This window comes from Agelaius tricolor, unplaced genomic scaffold (assembly GCF_023055355.1).
Source record: "Agelaius tricolor isolate 1412-34295 unplaced genomic scaffold, bAgeTri1.0.p SCAF_23, whole genome shotgun sequence".
NCBI lineage: Eukaryota > Metazoa > Chordata > Aves > Passeriformes > Icteridae > Agelaius > Agelaius tricolor.
The window spans coordinates 2103538-2129563 of NW_027269283.1; the positions used below are offsets into that span (position 1 = coordinate 2103538).

At 44.4% G+C, this 26026-nt stretch overlaps 1 protein-coding gene across 9 annotated transcripts in view; it reads left to right on the forward strand.

Annotated features, from left to right (window-relative positions):
- Window positions 1-10083: 10083 nt before the first annotated feature.
- Window positions 10084-26026, forward strand: part of PTPRT (protein tyrosine phosphatase receptor type T) — a 487791-nt gene continuing 471848 nt past the window's right edge. For 5 of the 9 annotated variants that reach the window (XM_071446913.1, XM_071446918.1, XM_071446921.1 and 2 more), the window contains exon 1: window positions 10086-10573. In XM_071446913.1, coding sequence (XP_071303014.1) covers window positions 10504-10573 — 70 coding nt within the window. In that variant the 5' untranslated portion in view covers window positions 10086-10503. Of the gene's footprint in view, window positions 10574-26026 lie in introns of all 9 variants that reach the window. The other 4 variants (XM_071446917.1, XM_071446919.1, XM_071446922.1 and 1 more) reach the window with 2 other exon arrangements.

Sequence of the window (26026 nt, forward strand, 5' to 3'; positions counted from 1 at the left end):
CTGATGAGGCCTGGGGTCACTCAGTCTGAAGAAGAGAAGGTTCCAGAAGACATCAGAGCTCCTCTAGTGTCTAAGGGGGCTCCAAGAGAGCTGGAGAGGGGCTCTGGAGGGACAGGACAAGGGGAAATGGCTTTAAAGTGCAAGAAGTTAGAGTTAGATTGAATATTGGGAAGGAATTCCTGCCTGTGAGGGTGGGCAGGCCCTGGCACAGAGCAGCTGTGGCTGCCCCTGGATGTGTCCAAGGCCAGGCTGGACAGGGCTGAGAGCACCCTGGTCTTGCTATAGACATGAAATAAAATGATGCAGACACTGGAACCTCCAAGGTAAAAAGAAAGGAAGTTTACTTTCTGACTCCAACATTTATAGAGTTCCAAAAGTGACAGTGGATTGGAGGGTGACAGCGCCACCTCTCCAATGACACTGGGCAAACCAACAGCCCCTCAAATTTCTCCTCCTCCAGAAAAGAATGTAAAACAATCATTATTTACATAAAACTGTGTGAGAAAGTTTGTTACAAGAATTTAAATATCAGAAGGCTTAGAAGAACTTAGAAGAACAGGGCTTGGAGGACCCTGGGACAGTTGAAGGTGTCCCTGCCCATGGCACGGGGATGGAATGAGATGAGCTTTAAGTTTCCTTCCAACCCAAACCATTCTGTGACTTTGGCCAGCTGTCAGCTCTTGAGTTTTATTTCTAAAAGCTGAATTTAGGGTAGCTGTAGGAATTCAGCGTGGAATACAGGCTTGCACAGAAAGGCAAGTCCTTGCTGTAGGATATCGTGCAAGGCAGACCCTGATTAGAGCCAGAATGGGAAAAGAAATATGAGCAGTCCTTGCCTCCACCCCCCAGGCTTTGGGTCTTTTTTGGTCCAAGAGGCCCAAGGAGTTGGCCACTGAAATGGCAGGGCCAGGGGGGTTGGTGAACTTGGCTTTATGGGAGGTTTCAGGCTCCTGAACAGGGAAGATGAAGAACCATCATGTGGGAAATGTAGAGATGTCACAATATGGCATGAAATGAGCAACACTCACATGCTGAGATGTCTAAGGTCAAAAAAAAGCACGCTTATTTCTGGACCTCAATATTTATGGAATTCCAAAAGTGACCATGGATTGGAGGATGAAATTGCCACCTCTCCAGCCACACTGGTCAAACCAACAGTCCATTGGTTCTCTCTTCCTCCAGAAAGGAATGCAAAGCAATCATTATTTACATGTAAAGTGCGTGAGACACTCCATTACAAAAATGTAACATCAGAAGGCTTAGAAGAACTTTAGAAGAACAGGGCAACATAGAGGGGAGGCTTTGCACCCTTGTGCAAGTCTTGGGGGTGTCTACAAATGTTAATTGTTCACCTGAACACCTTTAGATGCACTGTGCCATAGGATGGGATGTCAAAGGAAGAGGGAAAGTTGAATTAAATAGTGAAGGAATGGGTGGCTGGGGGTTGTGTTTCCTACAGGCCCTTTGTCCCTAACACCACGTTGGCCTGAGGAGGAGATTTGCTCCTTTGCTTGCCAAGCTGCTGAAGCTCTGCTGTGTGACTCTGTGTTCCTGCATCCTCTGCTAATGACTGTTAATGACACAGCACTGAGAGCAAAATATGGCCTTAATGAACTCTGATGAATGGCTATGTCTTAAAGAGGAATTAAGTGATATTTTTTTTTGGGGGGGAGAGAGTGAAGATACATTAATTCTAATTACTTTTATTTTATGGCACTCTATATTTTCCAAATAACTGATAAAGTTTATGCTTGGCTGTAACACTGCAGCAAATTCCTAACAAAAAATATTTGCTATCATTACGTTAGCTTATAAATTTCTCTGTAGATTTTATTAGATAAGCTTCATGAGCAATCCATTAAAAATGGGAGTTGTGGAATTTGCAAGTTTTCCATGGAGTTTACTTGAAAAACATCCATGTTTTCCTGAATGAGGAGTGCATAATGGATGTGACTCTTTAGTCACAAGTCATTGGCACTTTGCTTTTGGGGGGCTTTTGCTCTGTGTGCTGTGCAGGAAGAGGAAAGGCTTCCACCTCCTGCCAATGCTCAGCTGCTTCCTTTATGTGGGCTCAAATCCCCTGGGAACAGCTCAGAGGAAATACGGGGACAATTTGTGGTTTACTCTGAGCTAATGCACATTGTCATAAATTTGAACAGAACTGGTTTACTTTTCAAGTAATTCCTAATGTTCTGGGGCTCTTGCACTTGCTAGAGAAGTTGCAATCACAGAATTGCTGAGGTTGGAAGTGACCTTTAAAGGTCATTAAGTCCAACTGTGTCAACACAGCAGCACCACCACGTTCAACTCATCCTCACCCCCAGTGCCACATCCACAGGGGTTTGGGAGCATTTGCAGGGATGGTGGTTCCCAACTTCCTGGGCAGCCCATTCCAATGCCTGGCTACCCAATCCATGCAGAAATTTTTCCAACTTATCTCTACTCTGTACCTCTAGGGTACATCCACGTAGTGACAGGTTCTGATTTTATATCTGCAAAACAGAAATGAAAAAGCTGCTGTAGGTTCATGTATGTGTGAGGTGCTGAGTGCTTCTGGCTTCTCCTTTCTGACAAACTGTGCTTTCCAAAGGTTCACAAGTGCAGTGGTTGACAGAACTCTGTCTGCCATTTTTCATGGATTAACCTAAATGGCTTATACTTTTGTTTGTGTGTTTTTCTTTGGGTTTTTGGTTGGTTTTTTTTGGTTTTGTGGGGTTTTTTGTTTGTTTGTTTTTTTGGGGTTTCTTTTGTTTTCTTTTTTTTTTTTTTGGTTTTTATTGTTTTTTTTTTTTTTTTTTAGGTTTTTAATAGGTTTTTAGGTTTTTTAGGGTTTTTTTAGTTTTTGGTTTGTTTTGTTTTTGCTTCTTTGGTGTTTTGTTTTTTTTTTCGGAGAGGGTTTGGGGGGGCATTTTTTGGGGAGGTTTTGGGGTTTTTTTGGGTTTTTTGTTTTTTAGGGTTTTTGTGTTGTTGGGTTTTTTTGTCTGTTTGTTTTTTTTGCGATGGGTTTTGGTTTGTCTTTGTTTTGTTTGTTTGTTTTTGTGAAATGTACCTTGTAGCACCTTAGCTTCCAAGTCAGGATCCTGCAGTTTCTGGGAAGGAAGACAGAGTGAAGCAGTAGAAGTGTCTGTCATTTGTCATATTTATATGTGGGGGGAAAAATGACTTTTAGATATGCCAGCTGGAGTTAAACTTGTCATGGTTGTTTATTCTTCCTTCTACCCCTAAAAAAATAAATCAAGAGATTTCTGAAAGTTTTTAGAATTAGTAATTTTTTCATTCATGCTCTTGCCTGTTCCAGAAACTGGGCTTGGAGTAATCTTTAACTGGAATGCTCCTTTCTTTACAGCTGTCAAACACAGCAGCTATTTTGGAATAGACACAAAGATAGAATATCCCTTTCAGATGTTTTGCTGAGGTTTCCTATTGCAAGAGGAATCTGAGTTGTCTGAGTTAGGTAGCAAAAAAATTCATGTGCCCTGCCTGGAAGAGCTGTCCTGTTCCTTGTGGCTGATGAAAAGGCCCCTGGTTCCCCTTGCAATGGCAGCATCCTCTGGAAAGCTGTGCAGAACACCTGCTTGATGATGCAAATCCATCCAGATCCCCTCTTCAGTGTTAATTAAGATTAATTTTATATCAAACAAAACTTGTATGGAAGCTTTCAATGAGAAAAGTGAGCAGCACCAAGCACTAGAACTTGAGATGTGTCATGGTACATGATGGAACTTGGGTAAAAGAGGAATTTTACCTGCTCAGTGAACCCAGAGGGGGAATTTTGGGAATCCATAAAATCAGAGGGTTTGGGGAAAGCTGCAAAAGGCAGCCCTCAGAGACAGCAGAACTGTGATTGGAGCTAAGCAGCAGCCATGAGATTGGTCAGCAGAAAAATTAGTTAAAAAGTGGAAAAGTAAGGACAAATAGAACAATGGTCTGTGTATTAACACTTGTCTAGAATAACTCCCTAAGCTACAGAAAAGTTTATCTAGAGAGATATTAGGGAGTTTGAAGGTTAATAATGGAGCTCTGTGCATTGTGCTTTAAGGCTCACAAGCAGGTATTGTATTTGAAATAAGCAAGCATTGTTTAACCAAAGGTACCTGTGCTTATAGTGGTTGGATAGAACTACTGTCAATGGGCTTTTGCTTGGTGGGATTGGTCAAAAAACTTATAAAGTGAGTTGTAACATGAAGTTCTGGGTCTGCTGCCTGGGATGTGAGCTGGTGGCATCTTCCCATTGCCATAACCATGGAATGAGAGTGATGCTGGAAAATAAAACAGCTCAAGGCACGTTCCAGCAGTCCTGTCCTGTTGGTGATTTGTACAGAGACCCCAGCCAGCAATAGGTACATGATGGAACTCAGGTAAAACAGGAGTTTTACCTGCTCAGTGCTTTGGAAATAGCTCAAAAGCATAGGATTAGTGGGGAAGTGTTCTGTGCAGGGAAATGCACTCGAGGTCTTGGTGAGTCAGAAGGTGGCAGCAATGACACTGACATCCCTCTGTTGTGCTTTGCCTTGACAATAACTTACAGCTGGCACTGCAACAATTGCAAACTTTGGGTAATGGTGAAGAGCTCAGAGGGATCTTAAAAATATTGAATAAAAATCAAAGGTTGGACAAGCAATCTGTCCATGCCCAGCCCGTCCCCTCATGGAACAGCACAGTGTGAACTCTGCACCAGCTATTCCTGCTGCTCAGAAAATCCCCTCTGCTCCCTCCAAGGCCTGCTGTGGGTCTGCAGTGCTGCTGGCCTGGGCTCCCTTTAGGCTGGCTCTGATTTCTCTGTCCCTGCCATCTCAGGCTGCACATGAGAGCTTTCTGAGCACAATCAGGTGTTTCCAGAGGGAATTTCCCCTCTCCCAGGGCAGCTTCCACCCACCCTGAGCCTGCAGCCAGCACGAGGAGCCAGGTGCTGCCCCTTCTGCTCTTCTGCCAGCTGTACTGAAGCAGAGCCAGGCAAGCTAAACATTGTGTGCTACAGCTGTCTCTGGAATGTCATTAATTTTGATCCATAAATTCAGCTACACCCATGGAAAGTTGTGCTTTCTTTTAGAAAGATGCTTATCAGGGTCCTCTGACTCTTATTCTATTATATGGGAAGATCAAGTTTAAATTCAAGACTTGCTGCTAATGAAGAGCAACTGCTGGGCTGTTTGACATTTTCAGACTGTTTTGATGTTGCCTCCTTGCTGTACCTTTCTATTTACATGTGTCTGCCTATGGTATTAATAGAATGCTTTTCCATGAATCCAGCATTGTTAAAATAAACTGCTGGATCCAGGGCCTTTTAGCATTTCCCAGAAGGTGTCATTGTGCTTGTGTCTAAAGGTGAACTTGTATTTCTGAATAATTGATGGCTGGTAGTTAATTTCTTTATCTTCAGAAAGGAAGAAACTTATTAATGAGGATAATGCATGAGAGATCAATGCCAGTGTGTGTGTGACATCGATTAATGATTTCAACTTGTAACCAGGTTGGAAAAAGCAGCTGGGCTCTGTATTTGAGCACATAATTATCTGTAATTGTGCTGATTACTTGGTGGGAGTGGGAAAACAGATAAGGCACCACTTACAGGGTACAGAGAACTGGGCAGAGGTCTTCTCCCTGGTACTCACTGAGCTGGGTTGTTATTAACTCCTCAGTGGTGAAGTTTATGCACAGATGTGGTGTGGGTTTGTTTCTCCTGTGGTGATGGCATGTCTGGATGTGCACATATATATTTATAAAAATGGATTAATCTACTCAAAGTAGTGAAGCCAGTGCTGGAGAGACAGTTTTGTTTCTAATAATAAAAAATTGTAATCAGGAAGGCAGATGGTGAAGTTGCAAATGGTATCAGGAGAATAACCTGAGGGGTTAAGTTTCCTTTCTTTAACACCATGACAACAAAAGCTCAACAGATCATATTCTAGACCCAAACTTTCAGTGCATAATACAAGGAAGTGAAAACTTTTAATCCACCCATTGAAGTTTACCTAAAACTTTCACCCATCAATCCTGTTTTTAAACCAGGATGCTCCTATTAGGAAGCTCTGTAATGAAAGCTGTAAGTTGTGTGAGTATTTATTTGTCAGTACATATTTACTGCTTGCCTCATGGGAGAAAAATGAGTTTGCTGTATTGAGCTGACTGATCTTGGTGTGTATTGAACTTGTCAAAGCTGAGGTTCTCTTTAAGCACCCACTGGTGTGTGGGATTAAGCTTCTCCTGTACCTCCAGGACTCTGCCTAGAGCCAGACTGGAGTGAGAGCTGTGTTTTGGGGACCTGTGTACCCTCAAAGAATCCTGTAGAACTGCAAAAAGATGCTTTCCTCCCCTTCAGAAAAAGCACATGGGCTGTGGAGTACTCATTTCCAGGCAGAGGAGCTGTGATGTCTGGAGCAGAGGCAGCCTGGCTGTGGTCTGTGAGTCAGCTTTCTGCTGGAGCTGGAGATGCTGTACACACTGCAGGGGACTGGAGGAGTTCCTCTAACTTCCCTTTCTAGCCTGGTAGTAGGATTGGGTATTTACATACTAACTTTTTTGTTAAATACTTCAAAACCATATGTATTGATTCAGTTTTGTGAGCTGATCTTGTTTAATGAGTTTCCTTGATTAAATGCATCTGCTGTCCTAACGTGACAGTGCCTTCAGTTGTTTAGCACTTCATTTGCCCCACTACAAATGGTACAGATTGTCCCTGGAAACCAAAGAATTCCTTTTTTTTGGTCTCATCTGACCCAGTGAGGGAACAGTTTTACAGAGTCAAGAAGCCTCAAGCAACAAGCTCAAGAAAACTTCAGAGTATGTCAATGTTTTCTTTTTTAAGCCACTTGAGAGTTATTAGTAACAGCAAAATCAGCTGTGGTGTTGTACACCAGGATGAGATCAGACTTAGAACTTTTCTTTACCATTTTCAGAAAACAATATCATGTAATACATACTAGCCTTGAAATGTAGAAGTCTAACAAATTCCTTTTGTAGGGGTTTTAATTCTCCATGCCAGCTCCAAAGCCACCTATTGTAAAACCTTTGTGTGCATTACTGCTTTGTGAACACCTGAGCTTAAGAGCACAACTTGTCCCTGTCTTTCTTGATGGTTTATGAACCAACATTATGGCTCTGTTTGAATTTCAGGAGCTCCCTTAGCTGGAAATGAGTTATACTGATGGCATGGCTCTTTATTTTTAAATTACACATTCCTTATCTGCAGCATGTTTTCTCATTTCCCTTCTCCAGCCTTACAACTTCTTTTAATAGCTGGATTTCATCCCACCACTATATATCTAGTCCTCAAAGATGTTCTTGTTGTCTGGAAGACTATTTCAATCCTCCTGGGTTACAAATATCTATTGACTTTGCCATTAACAGAAATAATTTCAGACTTTGGGATTTTGTGCTTACTTCTGCCTAATTTTAGTTTGTCCTGTTCTTGCTGCAGTCATCCTGCATATTGTATTTTTTGTTTTCCTTTCTCACAAGACTTTTTGAGTTGACACAATCCTTCATAAGGTTTTAGCCTGATTTTAGTTCAGCCTAATGTTTGCCTTTGCACTATTTGATGTCCAAGACAGTTGTCTCTTGTCAGTTTTTTCCTAGATTCTTGCAGGCAATTTCTTTCTAACCTTTCTTCTCTATCCAGATCTTCCCTCCCACCCTTCTTCACCTTGCTTATGATGCAGACTTCATGGTTTGAAAATCTTCCCTGTAAGAAACGTTAAGTTTCTCTCCTTTTCACTCTCTGAACTCCTTGGACCTCAGGAAGCCACTTAGTTTACCAGTTTTTTGTCATTTTGAACATGAATGCCAGACTTGCTTGTATTTCTTCCCTTTTCTTTAGTTTCTATGAAAACAACTTTATTTAGAATTTGTTTTTTACAGCTGCTCTTTACTACTGTTTTATTCACTTACCAGCACCATCCCTGGGTTTCAAGACTTTCTGTTCTTATTGCCCAGGCAATTTGCACTGATCTAAGAATTTTTATATATTATTATTCCAGTAGTTTCCATGTCTGCTGTGCTGGCTGGATCCTTTATGCTTCCTAGCAGATTTTTTAGTGAGGTTTTCTTCTTGTTGTTCTGTTCTCTGCTCTGCCTTCATCTACAATTGTACTGGTTTGTGATTGTCCTTGTGCTGAATGAAAGATAGAGCAGTGCCTTAATTCCTGAAGTGATGCTGACACCTAAAGAGAGGGTCACACATCATTGATTTGGAGGGGTTTGAAGGCTGGACATAGGATTTGGTTCTCAGGGAAGCTGTGGCTGCCCCTGGATCCCTGGAAGTGACTGAGGACAGGCTTGGAGCAGCCTGGGACAGTGGAAGGTGTCCCTGCCCACGGCAGGGGTGGCACTGGGTAATCTGTAAGGTCCTCCCAATCCAAACCTTTCTCTGTTGAGATACAGGGACCTCTCAGGCTCATTTCTGGCTCAGGCTGTGAACAGCTGAGGGGGGGAGTATTTGCTGTATAGAAGCTGATGCTGTCTCTGTTGGCTCCCAGGGTGGTGTTCTTGCAGTCAAGGACTGCAATGTGCAATTCTTCAGTGGTTATTCCAGAACCATAGAATAGTTCTGGTTGGAAAAGACCTTTAAGATCATTGACCCAGCAGTGCCAAGCCCACCAGCAACCCATGCCCCAAGTTCCACATCCATGTGCCTTGTAAATCTCCTCAAGGCAACCTCTTGCAGTGCTTGACCACTCTTTTAGTGAAGAAATTTCTGATTATCCCACCAGGCTGAGTCCTGAGGACATTCCAGCCCCTGAGAAACTTCCATACTCTGTGGGATTCACATCCTCTGAACCTGAGAGGAGCAGTGAGAGAAGCAGAGTAAAGAATGATGAAAACAATCCTTATCTCATTGGCTGCTCCTGTGTTGTGCCAAAGCAGAATGCAATGTGGAGATTATTTCCCCACAGTGATGGTGTTTTGTTTCCTTGGCCTGTCAGGGCCCAGTGGGGGCAGGCTGGGGTCAGCAGGCACTCACAAGGTTCTGGGCAGTTGAGTTGGGTGCTTATTCAGATTCAGTTTAGATGTAATGTATTATAGTGTAATATAATATAGAATAATATAGTATAATGAAGTAATTAATTAGCCTTCTGATATCAATGAAGTCAGATGCATCATTTCTCCCAGACGTCGGGCAAAAATATCACCGATACTACTCCCCTAATCCTAAGTCTCCGGCGCTCTCGCAGTATTGAAAACGAATCGCCAGGCGCTTGTTTTAAACACACAGCGCTGGTTGGGAGGGGGAGCGCTGCCCGTGCCCGGGGCAGCCCCGGCAGCGCCGCAGCCGCCGCCGGTCCAACACCGCCCCCTTCGGGCCCGGCAGCGCCGGAGCCACCGCGGGGCCGGGCGGGAGCAGCGGGAAGGGAGCGGGGCCGGGCAGGGGCAGCGGGAAGGGAGCGGGGCCGGGCAGGAACAGCGGGAAGGGAGCGGGGCCGGGCGGGAGCAGCGGGGGCCGGGCGGGAGCAGCGGGAAGGGAGCGGGGCCGGGCAGGAACAGCGAGGGCCGGGCAGGGGCAGCGGGAAGGGAGCGGGGCCGGGCAGGGGCAGCGGGAAGGGAGCGGGGCTGGGCAGGAACAGCGGGAAGGGAGCGGGGCTCGGCCGCAGCCGGCAGTGCCAGCCCGCCCGCCCCGCTGCCACCCCCGCCGCAGTCGCTGCCCAAAGCCGGCCGCACAGGTGCTCTGTCCGGGTGGTCACTGCTCTCCTTTTCCTGTGCGAATCCAGCCCAGGTGACTGATCCAGACTGATCAGTCCTATTCAATGCCTTAGGTTCCCTCCGCCCCCTTCATCATTTTGGGTCAAGAAGTTACCTGTGGACAGCAATTCTTAGAATTGCACCCGGAATTGTCTCCCTGCCTGTGCCTAAGCCCTAGGAGTGCCCAGGGCGCGGTGTGCCTCGCTGTTCAGCACTGAACTCCCGAAAGTAAAGTGAATAAGGATGGAAATGACTATTTTCAGCTGTAGGTGCCCGTGAGCTGCTCGTAGCAGCCGCCCCATCAAACAGCAGGGCTCGGGGGGGGGGGCGGGGGGGGGTGCCTGTTTCCTCCTTGGCTCCAGCAGAGGGTCGCTCCCTCCATCCCATCCCATCCCCGCGCCGCTCCCGGCCCCAATCCCACCCCCAATCCCAGCCCTCCGTTTAACGCCAGCCCCTCGCTGCCAGGGCAGTGGCAGCAAACCTGCCTGCGCCGCGCGATGCTGCGCTCCAGCCGCTACCGCGGGGCGCTGTGCGAGCGATCACCCGGCCTTCGATAGGCACCGAGCACCCCCAAACCCGCGCTCCCCTTGGCACCGAGCGGCTCCCCCGGGGTGGGGGGGCAGCGGGGCCGGCTCTGCGCGGGCGCGGCCGGCGCTGGGCTCGGCTCGGGGGGCACCTCCCGCCCGCCCCGCTGCGCTCCCCGCTCCGAGCAGCACCGCGGCTCCGGCTGCCGGGGCCGCCGCCGCGCACGGCCACCAATGCGGGGGATAGCGGCGGGCAGGCAGCGGCTCCGCGGCAGCGCGGAGGGCAGGTGAACTCCGGGGAAGGATGAGCGGCGTGGCCGCGATCGTCTTTTTCCTGCAGCTCTTACCCAGGGCGGACGGACAGGTTTTCCCAGGTGAGTGATGCCCGCCCGGCCGGTGCCCCGCTCCTGCATCCCTCGGGCGGCTCTTGCGGCAGCCCCAACTCAGCGCCTCCAGCCCCGCGGCCTCGCAGGGAGCTCCCGGTGCCATCCGGGGGATGGAGGCGCCTCGGAAGGCGCTGGCCAGCGGCAGCCTCGGTACCCGCCGGTACCCGGGAGGCGCCGGGGATGGGATGCGAGGGGCTCTGCCCGGCCGTGGGGGGTCCCGCCGGGGCTGGGGCCGGGGAGGGCTCGCTCCTGCCGAAGTTGCGTGCGGCAAGAGGTGACGGCATCGTCTTTACGACCGCATCGCCTTTATTGTGGGATTCGCGACACGCGAGGTGGTTTTTGGTGGTTTGCGAGCCCCAGGCAGGAGTTGGCTCCTGCGGGATGTGGAGCACGGGGGGAGCCGCTGCCTTTCCCCCCCGGTCAGGGGAAGGGGTCTGGGCTTGCTCTGGGAAGTTCAGTGGCAGCTGTTTGAGCACTTGCGTGTCACAGCTCCAGGAACTTTCTCGGGGGGCTCCTTCCCAATTGTCACTTTGTCTGTCGCTGATGTTTGGGAGTACTTTGCTCCCTGGCATGTGTACAGTAATAGTAGCCGGCTATTCTCCCACTCCTACGAGTTCCTTTAGGCATAGTTTGAATTACTTGAAGATGACAGGTGCTTATAGAGCTGGCTTTCTCCTCCGGTGCTATTTTGTAGGTAATCTAAAGATACATGGGTCTTGTTTGTCTCCTGGATCTTGCAATACATTCATTTTCTCACTGCAGTTTGTGCTCATGCTAAAAGATAAGCAGTTATAGCTTTCTTCTCTCTTGACTTAGGGGGAAAAAAAAAGTATTTTAAAACTACCTGTACGTTTAAGACGAGTAAAATTTCCCTGTGTTGTGTCGCTTAACATAGGAATACATCTCATTGCCTGGGACTGAGGCGTCCTGGAGGCACGAAACTAAGTTGAGTTGATCTCAAACACAAGAAGGTTTTTGTGACTCGAAGCAGCAGCTCGGATGACTCTGTCTCGCTGTTTTAAAGCAGCAGCAGTGGCGTGTCGGGGATGCTGAGCGCCGTGCCCACCTTCCCCCGAAGCCCTGGGCTCAGGGACGGGGCTGGCTGGAGGTGTTGTCCCCAACCCGGCTTGGCTTTGACACCACCGGGATCGTGTTTACATTGCTAGGCAACTGCACAAAGCACAGATTTATTAGAGAGGCTGGGAAATCTAACCTAGTTAAATAACTGCTTTCCTTGAGTAAGCAATATGTGGAGCTATTTATTTCCCCCCCTTCTTTTCTCTCCCTTCCAACTGTTTTCGTGTTCTTGACATTTGTCATATCAATTGTGATTAGATCCCGGGCTTTTGATGAATCATTTAGCCAGATGCTTGGAAAGAAGAGTGTTCTGGGAAAATAGCAAAGTTTTAAGGGGGCAGAAGACACTTTGTGTTTGAGGGAGATAATGTAATATGAGCTAAACGCATGAAGATTTAACATATTTCAATTATTTTTAGGAAAGCCATGGAATATTTTAATTATCAGTTCAGTAGAAATAGTGACTGTGAGGTTTTTTTAAAAATCACTAGAATCCCCTTCTCCCTCCTGTTTGAGTGTGCATCCTGCCATCCAAAGTAAGAGGCACTGATTTTAATAACTGTTTCTGAGCTGCTTGTAGTACTGATATTAGGAGAAAGCTTTCTACTCTTAAAATAAATATCTGCTGTGAAATGTACCGGTCTGGACTGTGCCCCTGTAGCTGATTTAAAAAAAATTTTTGAATGGTAAAAAGCAAAATTTTGCAGGTGCACTTTGTCCCTGAAAATTCCGTGAAGTTTGGAGTGGCTCCAGTTAATGTCATCGATGTCTTTCCGCATCTTCCATCAGGTGGTGCTCTCTCCATAACTTTTAGGATGCAAATACCTCCCGTCTCCGATTATTTTTCAAAGACTACTGCGTTTATACAGCAGCCTTTTGTTAAACATCCCGAAAAATCACTGTGCAAGTTGTTGGTTGTTATTATTTTTTTTAAACTTATTTTGTTAAGTGATCGCTGGACTAGGAACTAGGAAAGGCACAAGTCATGAGGAAATGTAGTCAGCTCCTACCCGATTTGCACAGCTGCTGCTGCTTCGTGTTATTTGCAATGTAAAATTAGGAATACTACAAAGAGACAGCAGAATGCCCATGGTTTCTCCCTGGCATACCTCATTTCATCCTGAGGGAGCTGGCTACCACTCATTTCTTTATGTAATTTCTCTATCACTCTATTTATAACTCTTCTCCCCAGCAATTACTTCCCCTTCCCTGCAGTCTCTGTATTTATTTGTAACTCAACATATGCTTTTCGAGGTTCTCAACTTTTTGTCAGCTCTAGGGTCAGCTGCTAATTTAAATGCTTTGCTTTTCCGTCCCAAACACAGAAGTAGCACCAGGTAATGATAGCGGTACCCGGTTCTTTCAGGATTTTGGAACAGCATTAGAGGGAAGTTCTCCTGAAAGTCCGTGCGCGCTTTTTCTCCCACCAGAACATGGGGGGTATTCTTGCAGTTGACACACTTTGCCTGTTTTGTGAGGATTTTTAACACAACGGGGGCATAAATAGAGAGATTAAAGTCATCTGCAGCTGTGAAAAAGCATCCGGTGGGGAAAGTAGGACAGAGGGTTTACGTGGGGGCTGTTGACCTGAACACCAGATTATTTAACACTTGTTTTTCTTCTGATGGCAGTGCTTAATTTAATTTTCCCCCCGTCCTGCTCCTTGCTTTGCTGGCAGAGCTCGAACGCTCCCAAGGGCCGCTGCCACATCGCGAAGTTGCGGCAGCTGAGAGTTCATTACACAGGGCTCGTCCAGCCAGGAGAGAAGATGAAAAGGGAGCAAACTGCAAGGAAATTTTTTGGGGAAGCCTTAATTTAGTAGGAGTTCATTTGCTCAGGTTTTGCTGTCAGTAAATTGGCGGTGAAAAACGGGCCTTTCTGAGCGAGCTGCCGTGTGTGGCAGTTGTTAACAATGCAGCCATTTAACTCAATAATCACTTTTCTCTCCCTCTGGGGAGCTGTTAGCGCCACAATTCCACTTTATTTTTATCCCCGGCTGGCTCGATTTGTTTTCTAATACATAAACAATTAATCCTAAGAAGGTGATGTTGTGAAACTGCCTCTTTCGACAGCGGCAACGAAAGGTCACTGTGTGTATAAAGGCGTTTGTGAATCTCTGAGGGATAATCCTTCTCTTTTACAAATGCAGAGCCCTTTTTAACCATCCACCCTCCCGCAAGTCCCTGAGCTCTGCTTCTCTTGTTTAATTGTACTTTTTAAGTCTGTTATGCTCTGCGTGCAGGCCCACGTGCTCCAGTTTTCATTAATATTACGGGAATGATTTGGGGCACTTACTGTAGAATATTAAAGTATACTTTTTTTTTTTTCAGAAGGCACCATCATCTGTTGCCATGGAAACCCGAATAGTAGTAAAGATGTAGGTCTGAGGCTTTGAACCTCGAAAGCCACGGACAAGGGTTGTTTCTTATAGGAACAATTACTTTTGTACATGAAATCCAGTTAAGTGGAGAGAAGAAAGAGAAATAAATTGATCTGTTCAGCATTGCTCTGACAATCCTCTTGAATAACATTCAGCACAGAAGGATCAGTGTCTCTGATTCTCTCTACGTGTATGGTGTGGGTTTTTTAAAGCTCATTATTTATCATAATAGTTGTTTTATGCCTCTGGTAATTTTCATTGTGATTTTATAAGTGAGGTGCACGAATGTGTATTGGCAGGTATTGTTCTTTGCCTGAATGGGAAGCACTGACTGTACAATGGAGAGGTGTGCATTGGAACTTAAATATTTTGGCAACAGGCAAATCTGAGACTGATTTAACGTGGCCCTAATTAAGAAAAAGAATAAAAGTAGCAGATGTTGTCTGAAATCCACATACCAAAATCTGATTGAATACATGGGTTTGCTCAGTGATGAGAGTGATAATACTTCTGCTTTCCCACAGCAATCCTGCAGCCTGGTTGACATCCCCAGAAACCCTTACGGTGTTTGGGTGACGAGCAGCAGGATGTGTGTGTGTGTGCATTGCTATATAAAGCCCTCTGTCTTTCTAGAGAGACATCCCTTAATTTTTTATGGAAACTGCTGCAGTCTGTTTCCTCGGTGTCTTGTAAGGCACAGATTAAAAATGTAACTGAGCTTCCAAAAAAAATGCTCATAGGAACATCCATAGATGAGACTTTCCTTACATGAATTTGAAATAGCAGCAGCATGCAGGGGTCACCTGCTGCTGTGAACAAGTTGTAGTCCAGGTTTCCATCTGTGAAGCAGGAAACCTTCTGTGTCTCCCATTGCCTCGGTAGCAGAGGGCTCCACTCCCCTGAGGAAGGGCTGGTGGGTTGCCATTCCTTGGCTCTGTGCTCATATTCTTGATAAGAAGGTGGTATATGGCTCTTCTGGTATTTCTGGAACGTTTTATGGAGCAGCATTACTTGGCTCATTGAAGCCAATGTATTTGGCCTGGAGTCACTTTTTTTATACCACTCACAGTTCCTAGTTTTCTTATTTTTCTTTAGCTGCTGCTCTCCCCTGTTTGTGCTGGATGGTACTACTTGGCTGTACCTTCATTTAGATGGTCTCTGCTTATTTTTGAGTTTTTTGAGACATCTTTACCTACCTCTTACCCTGCCACCTTCCTGGCCTAGTGCTGTCCCTTAATTTGAGTGCCATTCCAGGCAAAAACGGAGAAAAAGAGCAGGCACACAAAGGTGGTGGATGTTGTTGATGGCATCAGTGAGGACTTCTCACAGCCTGGTCCTATTTTTCTGTGCACTTGTCATTACATAACAAAAAAGGGTTCATTATTGTGAGCTCTAAAGATCATACATCTTCATGGTAAAGGAGACAATTACTGTCTTAATCAGACTATGCATCATTTAATCAGTCCTGCTTGTTTTTTAATATCCAATAAATACATCCCATCTATCACTGCAGTTCAGAGATGTCAAATGCTTTGTAAACTGGATGGCAGGACATTGCATGTTCCAGAGGAAAATGCTGATAAGGAAGAAATTTCAGCTAAAGAAAACAAGGATCTCTGGAGAAGGAAGGCTGTTAAGGTGTTGTTTAATGCCCCAGTTAAAGATGATGTAATTCTAGGAAGTCCTGGTAAAACAGGACAAGAAACCCCAGGAAGAAAGAACCTACTTAGTGCTTGGTCTCCTCTGGTTATCTTGTTTTCTTTGAAGTAGTGCTTGTAAATCAATCCAAGGCCAGTTGCTTGATTTCTTTTCTCCAGCTGGATCCCCCTGGGACTGCAGCCTTGGGAATTCAAACCGACTTGGTGAATTCTGCTGCCGTTTGAAGCGGTGCTGCTCATGTACTTGAAGAATGATTGAGCTGCTTATGAATTTTGGGAGGATGGGACCTGGCTCTTGTTCCTTGATATTTTTTAGTTCATCTCTCAGGAAGGCTGTGGGGTTTGACAGCTGATGATGTTGTGTGGGCACAGATCAGTGCTGCAGCCTGAGCAACCTCCGCTTACGCGAAGCTCTTTGTTCAGCCATGCTGCTCCCTTTGTGCTGGAAGTGCTCAAAGTGTCCCATATCTCATGTTTGCTTAGCTGAAACGGCTTCAGATCTGGCTGTACAGAGGAAACAGAGTTGATCACTTTTTTTTCCACATATATCCTTGTCAATCTCAGCTTCGTTCCTGGTAGTGACTGTGTGGAATCACTGGGAAGCAGCTCCTGGCTGTGAATTCAGCTGTGGAGTGAAGGAGGGCTGCTCCACTCTTCTCCTCTGCAATGCTGTAAAGAACAACAAAATCAAGAGTACTACCACTTCAGCCAGAGTTTATCCATTTTTTTTTTTTTTGGTTGAGAATCAATCCTTCCCTCTTTTGAATTTGAAGAAAGTGTCATTACCTGTGTGAGCAGAAGTAGGGCTTCAAGCTGTGCTGGGGATATTTTATTGGAATATTATGCTTTTGACTCCAGCACTGCTGAATTTGTTGCTGCTACCTTAATCTGAACATGTGTCAATCTTCCTCCCCTTAGTACTGACTCAAAGATCAGCCCTCAATAGCAGAGGGGAGAAAAGAAATCCTAAATAGGCAAATATACTAACTTTGAAGTGAGCTTTCTGCGTCTTTTATTTAATGACAAAGTGTGGAGTAGGGGATGGTAATGGTGCCACGTGGTTTTGTTTATTTGAGAAGACAATGATGATTTGTAGGAGTGAAAAGCAGTGTGTGATTGTGACCAACTAGTAGAAGTAGGGCACAAAGCAGGGGAGGAAGAAGGGAATTAAAGCAATCTGACTGCTCTATAATGGGCCTTTCTTCCTTTAGAAATGTTTACTGGAAGTGCAGCAGCATTTGCTGGATAAGCAGAAGAGCACTTCTGTCAGCAGGATGGGAAGCTGCTGAGCTTGATGATTCGTTTCTCCAGAAAAGGGATTTGCTGTCAACATGTACCCACTTAGGTGGGGGCAGCCCAAATCTCATTCTGCATTCCTAGGTGGGAATTCAGTGCTCTAATGGGAACAGTTGCTGCTGAAAGTGTAAAGTGCGGTGTATTTCTACCACAGTCAGTCATTCTCAGGGAAATATTTTGTGGTTTTGATGTTTCTGCAGAGGTGTGTGGCTGAGAGGTAGATTTAAAAAAAACCCAACCAGCTGAGGCAAGAGGCTGTCTGTGTAACTCTGCCACTGCTTTCAGCTGGTACCAAGCATTTTTACTAATTTGTTCTTGAGAAAAGCACCAAGATAAACAATAATGAGCTCTTTCTGGTGTTTTCCATTCACACCCACCTATTAAAAAAGGTGAATCTCTACAAAGTCTGTTCTGGGCTGTCTCTGGTCTGTAGCTTGGGTGAGATTGTCAAGTGGCTGGGCAGAAGTGCCTGTGACCTTCTCATTGTTCCTCATTGTTACCTCCTCATCCCAGAGAGGCAATTGCCAGTTTTACAATGGTACCAACTCCTCTCCTAATGAGTCTCTTTAATAGAAACTCCTTTTCCTCCCCTAATTGTTTATTAAACCTGAAGGGATGGCTTTGTTGTGTAGTACCTTTGGAACCCATGAAGAGCCAACTGCTAAATGCTTTAGGGGCACAAATTACTGGGGTTTTTTTGATACCCTGAAGAATATCTTCTTTGCAGTTGTATAAGGGGGAAACAGAAACAGCAGCAGAAACATGAGCAGTGCCACAGTCAAGCAAGAAGGGTGGCAGCTGACAGGATCCTGGTGTTTGGTGAGGGTTAGTGATGGAGAGTGTGATGGGAAGGAGAATATGGTAAATTTATAGCAGTAGGTAGAGAAATAGGAAAGGAGACTTCACCAGAACAGAAACAGTGAAGAAGCAGACACAAAATAAAGCTCTGAAGTGGGCTGCTGGATGCTCTCAGGCTGGGAGGGTGGCTGGCACTAATAGAATCTCCCTTTCTTTAAGTTAAATGTCCACCAGAGTCACTGTGAGATAGCTCATGGCTGCAAATTTTGCTCCTTAGGCTGAAACGTGGGATACAGCACCTAGCTCTTGTCTTTAATTTCAGTGATTGAGCATCTCCCTTCACAAACCCAACTGATGGGAATATTTTGAATTTACCAGCAGCCCATTCTAGGTTTGCTTAGAAAAGCATCTATTTATCTGTTATATTTGCCAGTTGCTAATATTTTAAGAGCCTTAACCATGCCAGCAGCAGTTCTCCCTGTTGTTCCTCCAGCTCAGCTGGTGTCTCAGCTCTGCTCGTGTGCTCACACGACAGTTGCACACTGTTTATTTCAGAAATGGGAAGGAATAAGCATGTGAGAGGAAAAGCCTGTTATATTTACACTCTGGCTGTCCCACAGTGGCTGATCAGCGTGGCATTCACATTCCCTGAACGTGATTCCTTTGCCCAGGGTTTTGCTCCTGGGAAGCTGAAGGGCAGAGAGAGGCCTCAGAGAAAAGGAAAACAATTCTGATCTCATTTGCTTCTCCTGTGTTGTGCTCACATGGGGAATGTGTTTGGAGATTGTTTACCCACAGGTGATTGTTCCATTGCATTCTGCTGGGAGTTGTTTGCACTCTTTGGCCAATCAGGGCCAAGCTGTGTCAGGACTCTGGAGAGAGTCACCAGTTTTCATTATTATCTTTTTAGCATTCAGTAAGTATCCTTTCTGTGTTCTTTAGTACAGTATAGTATTCTTTAATATAATATGGTATAAAAAAGTAATAAATGAGCCTTCTGATAAGATGGAGTCCTCCTCATCACTCCTTCCTTCATCAGTGGCCCTGCATTTACAATAGATCAGGATATTTTGGTTCCTCAGTGCTTCTCTCGGCCTGGGTCAGAGCTTGTGCCAGACAGCCCAGATGAGCCTCAATCTGTGCAGCAGCCAAACCTAATTAAACATCCAGGAGCCATCACCCACCTAAATAAAACCAGTCACTCATCTTTCTTTGCCCCTTCCCTTCAAGGTCTGGTTCTGAGCCTCTCACTTGAGACAGATTTTTTGTGTTGCGTTGCTGGCTCTGGCTGCACAGGGCACAATCAGCTGATGGATTTGACTTTCAGATGGGTGGCTGGAAGCTCCTGTGGTCTGGCTGCTGTGCCAGCACTGACTCATTGCCTCTCTGGAAGGTGCCCTGGGGCCTCTGCTGCTCTCCTGCCTGGCAAGGCAGGTACAGAGAGCAGGGCTGGATGGCTGCCAGTGTCCCCCTGTCTCCGCAGCACAAGCAGTGCTTTTGGTACTTACCAAGGATGCTGCATTGCACCCACTATTTCATTTTGGGAAGTGGGAATTTATTTGTTTGTATAAATTAAATCTAGACCCACTTGGAGTTTCACATAAATACAACCTGAATAATAATTTTGTTGAAAAAAGCTGCTCTAAACCAGGCACTTCCCCTCAGTTCTTGAGGTTCAAACATTCCATCAGGGAGGATGAATCCATGTGATCTAGTAAAAAATAATAGATTTCAAAAAAAAGAAAAAAATTCTCATTTTAAAAGAGATTTTACTATGCAAATGTTGGTCAAAACATTTCCCCAGCTTCCTGAATAAATTTTTTGTTGGTGATAGGGTTTCCTACACAAACAGTAAATATTTTTATGATTAAAACATGGGAGATGGTGTATGTACTAACAGCTATCAGCACGTGGTAGGAATGATCAGAGAAGTGGAAAGCTTGGAAATAAACACAGTGTCTCTGTTGGCACAGGGATAACCCTGGAGACTGCCAAGGCCAGAGCCTGCAAAAATAAGAAAGTATAATTAATTGTCCTTAAATGAACTTAGCAAGCAAAAATAACCCTTTTAAAGTAAACACTCAACTTTGCATCTTTTAAAATAAAGCTTTTATATCTGCCAAAGATTTCCATGTTCTATAACGCATTTACTAAGATTTCTGTGCATATTTATTGAAAAAAAAAATTAACATGCAGAGTACAGCTGCACTGGACATCTGCTTTACCCTTACACTTCGATTTTCTAGTAATAATACAAAACCATTTCTGATAATGGCTGGGAAGTAATGCTTTGGAATGTTACTTGGTGATTTCTGAAGGTCACTTGGCAGTTGTCTGTATTGAATCACTCCTGGGTTTTGGTGTGATTTTTTGCTGTGGGTTTTTTTGATGGTGTGGGATGTTTGTTTGTTAGTTTTTGGGGTTTTTGTTTGTTTGGATTTTTTTTTTGAGGTTTTGCTTCTGTGCTACTGCTAACAGAATGCCCAGTAAATGAGCATTTCAGTGAAAGAAATGTTAAATTTCCTTGTGTCCTTTAGTGTAATTCCCAGTGGTCACTGACTTCAGGGTGACTTGTAGATATTTAAAACATGAAGCAGCAGCAGCATTAACAATGCATTAACCCCAAACTTGTATCATGCTGCTTGCCAAGTGTAATTCATGCTAGAATTGCTGCAGAAAATACAGGAGAGTATTTGGATTATCCACTTTGCATTACCCACAGAGTTCTTCCTCACAGGAGATGGCAGAGGGATCACTCATCACATTCAGACTTCTGAAGCAATTTCTATTAAAATTGAGAACATTTAGAAGTAGTTCCCTTGTAAGTTTTTACTTGGTGATGGTAAACTTTCAAATTTTCAGTTCTTAAAAAAAAAAGTCATCGTTGAGAGTCTCAAACAGAAATTTAGCAGAAATCCTGAGTAGTATTACAATGTAAATGCAGAGTGAAGGTGTATACAAAGTGATTTTTGAGTGGAGGAGAGGGATCTGGAATCTGGGGGTGATTAATGCTGAGATTTTGGAGAGGACTGACTGGCAATTGGTGGCACATTTGCATCAAACTGAACGTGGGTTTGAAAAGCAGCAAGTGCACTGAGGGCAGAATGTGCCTCCTGCTGTGTCTGTATTTTAAAAAGTATATATCAGGATGTTTTTTCTGCCTGGAATATTCCCCCTGAGCATCCTCTTATTTCCAGGAGTGACAAATTAACATATTGAGAGTACACACAAGTGACAGCAATTTCTCCTCTTTGAAGAGAGATTTACAGTATCTAAATCCATTTAATTTCTGGATCTCTAACTGAGAATGGAGCTGTGAAGAGGAGAGTACCTCAGAGGGAAGGAAGGGGAATAAGGGAGAAATATTTAATGTACAGTGAAAGGAATAGAATGAGATGAAAACAAGCAAATAATTACTTTGGGCATTATGAAAATCTTACTGCAGATTCATGAGGCTGTGGAATTGTGTCCCAGAGGAAATGGTGGGAACTCTGTCTGAGTCACTTGAATTTAGACAGGACAAAAAATTGAACAATCCACTGCAGGCCTTTTTTTCCTCTAAAACTTCTGACTTTATTATAATACTGTTGAAGAGGGAACAGAAGAGGAGGTAGAGTGAGGAAAAAAAAAAAAGTGTGATGATGCTGTATTTAGCATAAGTGATAACACATCCTAATGCTTCTCTGCTGTTTCTTAATTAATCTGATTATCTGTTAAATATCAACAGCATCATGGTGAAGGCAAGATTGAATCATGTGCCCCTCCAAATCCCCCTCACCCCCAAATCTGCATTTAGACCTTACCTAACCTGGGGGCCAATAGTGGGTGTGGGATTAAAAAGCCCAACCAGCAAAGCACACCACAAACAACCAACCCCACAAAGAAACCTCAGCCAAACCCCCCAAGCAAACAGAAAAGCAGCCCAAACAAAACCCAATTAGAAGTGCAAGATGTGATTTGTAGGTGCTGAAGAAGCACATAATGTACCAGTCAGAGAGAGGAGGAGTGTTAGGCATGTGATGCTTTATTTCTGCAGCAGAATTCCTGAGTGCTCGTGGGTGAGTTTTGGAGAGCTGAGGCAGGGGAGCATCAGCTCTTACCCTGGGGGCTGAGGTGGGACCCCAAAAAGGGCTTTAGGTGTCAAATCACACCTGTGTGAGGGGCCCATGCAGGACCCTGAGCACCCTAAAAATCCCTGAGCTGCCAATGGGGAATGTGAAAAATGCATATTCTAGGATTGGCTTTTCAGAAATATTAAAATGAATATTATATGTGTTATGTTAGAAAGTGATGAGGTATTAATGTACTTAAGTAGTGTGTTAAATATAGTTTTAGGTTATAACAATGTTAAAATAGAAACTATGCTATGTGAGATACTGTTTTTTAAAGAGAGGACTCACACTGAGATAGCAGCCACAGGACACCTCAATCTTTCAGAGAAAGAGAATTTATTGCTCCCTTACTGAGTTCTTCCCACCTTGCTCAGCCCTGAGACGCTGTCAGGATTCAGAGGAAGAAGCTGACACTGCCCAGACAGAATCCTGTGTTTGAATGGAATTTATGCATCATGGATGAGGTGTATGAATATGCAACAGGCTGTTGTTTTTAAGGGTTAATCCTCTGTTAACGTGGGTCCTTTTTTTGGGCTTATTTTACCCAGAAAGAGGGACCTGGACTGTCTGTAACTCTTTATTTTTATTGTCTCATAGTGTCCTAAATCTAAATTGTCCAAATTATTATTACTCTAATTATATTACTATTTTTATAACCATTTTATTACTATTAAACTTTTAAAATTTTAAAAACAAGGGATTGGTGTTTTTCACAGGGAACATCACATTATGTTAACGTGGATTAATCCTCAACCTTTGAGTGCCTGAAAGGACAGAGTTGAACACAGAACTCTGAGGTGGGGTGGTGAGTGTGTCTGAATGCTGGGGAAAGTCCAGAAATTCTATAGCTATGGAGAAACCTGAGAGGAAATTAAGAATTCTCTCTGTAGAGCTCAGTTTGCATAGTGTGCAGTAAATAATGCATGGGCCCATGGAGCTAACAGTAAGAATAAAACAAAATATTGAGTAGCTGCCCCTCCATTCAGGGCCATCCATCTTTTGCATTAACAACGAAATGTCCCATGGCACAAGTGTGTGCTCAGGTGATTTTTTTCAGTCAAACCTGCAAGAAGATTGGCACAGGGTTTTGTGGATAACCTTCTACTAGTGCACCTAATACCCTTGGGAAAGCTTGATTATTTATTGATGTTAATATTTCTCTTTTCTTAGCGTGCCTTTGTGGCAGGGAAGCCCATCACCTGAGTGGTCAGGAATTTGTGGGCTTCTCTTTTTGGCTGCATGAATGTGCAGGGGGGGTTTGCTGCTCTCTGTGTAATTCTGCAACACCCTCAACTTTTTTTATATCACCCCAGAGCTGATAAGGCAGGGAAATGAACAGAAGTTTGGGGATTTGGGCAGAGTAAAGTGCTTTTCCAGTCTAAACAATTTGTGGTTCTATGTAGTGAAAGAAGCTCTTGACAAGCCATTGGAATTTAAGGGAAGTGTGTTGGAATTAATAGATGTGCTTTTTGCTGTCACAGATTTAAATTCCACTGGCACCTAATTCATGCAGGAAGGCAGAGCTGTCACTTCTCAGGCTCTGTCTGTGTCAGGATGGTGACTTAGATAATTGTTCAGAAAGAGATGGCACTGGAAATTTTTCTTTTATGACAATTCAGGACAAAATGGGAGCCTGGAAACTTCACCTGTATTTTATTGGTAGTACATGTCCATAGAGCTGTACAGAAAGCTCCTCTGTGAGGGGATCATAAAGGGCTGCCAGGAATTTTATTGTGGTTTAGACTTGCAAGGAGGCAGTTGGACTGCAATGAACTGGGATTTGAGCCTTTATGGGTTTGTTAAAATTTGTATTTGCTATGTGGTGCACTCATACTTCTTGTTTGAACCAAAATCAGCATCATGTACACAATTAAGGTCACCCTGTGCTTCACTGGAGTATAGAAAGCTGGGTGGGGAAACCAGTGCTGTTCCAATTAAATGGAATAATTTGAATCCCATTAAAGACAAAAAAGGAGGAGAGAAAACACTGTTATTTATCAGTCAACTTGAGGGAATTAATGTCTTTTGAAAATTAGCTTCAACCCTGTTTTTTTGCTATTGTTCTCAGACTGATATTACCATAGAGTTAAAGAGAACAAATTATAATGAGTTTTTTTCCAAACTTTCCTTTTTCTTTATGCCTCTAGGCTTCCAATCCATTTTCCTTACTCTGCTCTCTCCTTTTGCAAGGCATTTAGTGGCTGTTCATTCCTGCTGTGCTCCTGCAATGCCCATCCATGTTAAATGATATTCTAGGAGTATATAGTGGCACAGCAGCAGGTGTTTGTCTGTGTGCTCATATATGTGCCCAGTAAATCTGCAGATCCTTTCCTGTTCTGAGGCTGTCAGGGTGACTGGAGTAATTTAGGAAACCTCTAGATTTTCCACTGTGACAACTCTGTTAAGAGAAGTAAAAAAGGTAAAAGATAGCAGTGGTTAAAAATGTGAGAAACGCCAATCACTTGTTTTTAAAAGTTTAATAGTAATACAATGGTTATAAAAAAATAGTAATACAATTAGAGTAATAATAATTTGGACAATTTGAATTAGGACAATATGAGACAATAAAAATAAAGAGTTCCAGACAGTCCAGGTACCTTTTCTGGGCAGCACGAGCCTGAAAAAGGACCCACATTAACAGAGGATTAACCCTTAAAAACAACAGCCTGTTGCATATTCATACACCTCATACATGATGCATAAATTCCATTTAAATACAGGATTCTGTCTGGGCAGGGTCAACTTCTTCCTCTGAATCCTAACAGCACCTTCGAGGTGGGAAGAAGTTCGTTTCTTCTGATAATGGAGCAATAAATTCTCTTTCTCTGAAAGATTGAGGTGTCCTGTGGCTGCTATCTCAGTGTGAGTCCTTTCTTTAGAAAAAAAGTATCTCACATAGCATAGTTTCTATTTTAACATTTTTTTATAACCTAAAGCTATATTTAACACACTACTTAAGAGAATTAATACAGCTTTACTTTCTAACACAACACATATAATATTCATTTGAATATTTGCAAAAAGCCAATCATAAAATACATGCATTTTTCACAAAAATGTTTTAGCAGATTTTCCTTAGTCTTTGGTCTTGAGTTGGACTTTCACCCATGTTTGCTTGATGGAGGGAAGACAGGAGAATGGTGGTTCATGCCAAGCTGTTGTGCAGAGAGGGAATCCCTGCTGGAGAGGATCTTCCTGTGCTGCTGGGCTTTGCTTTTCTCCTCCTTGGGCTCATCCCACCCAGCCATGAGTGCTTCCCCTCAGGGCTGCCAGAGGCTGCAGCCTGCTGGAGAGTTCTGCAATGCTCACCAAGGATCTTGAAACCTCTGGAAAGTCCAGCAGGACCAGAGCAGGGATTGTCCCCCTGTGCTGGGCACTGGTGAGACCCCACCTCAAATCCTGGGGTTGGTTCTGGGGCCTTGTGACAAAGACTTGAAGGGCTGGAGAGTGTCCAGGGAGGGGTCTGGAGCCCCAGGAGGGGCTGAGGGAGCTGGGCAGGGGCTCAGCCTGGAGCAAAGGAGGCTCAGGGGGAACCTTGTGGCTCTGCACAGCTCCTGACAGGAGGGGACAGCCCCAGGTCGGGCTGTGCTCCAGGGAACAGGGGCAGGAGGGGAGGGAATGGCCTCAGGCTGGGCCAGGGGAGGTTTAGATTGGATATTAAGGAAAATTTCTTCATGGAAAGGGCTGTCAAATACTGGCACAGCTGCCCAGGGCAGTGCTGGAGTCCCCATCCCTGGGGGAAAATGAAAAGGTGTGTGGATGTGGCATTGGGGCCGTGGTTTGGAGGTGGCTTGGTCAGAACTGGGTTAACAGTCTGACTCAATGATTTTAGAGGTGTTTTCCAGCCTAAACAATTCCATGATTCAGCATTGTGGGAGAAGCTTGTGTCAATTTGCAAAAATCTGGGAGAAGCATGGTGGGATTAAGAAGTTTGCTTTTTGCAAAAATTGCAATTTTCTCTTTGTCATGGAGAGAGATTTTAGTGGCATGCAATTCATGCAGGGGGACAGGGCTGACACTTCTTAGCCTGCCTGTCAGAACAGGAATTTAGCTAATTGTTCAGAAATAGATGGAACTTGGAATTTCTCTTTTATGGGAACTCAGTACAAAATAAAAGCCT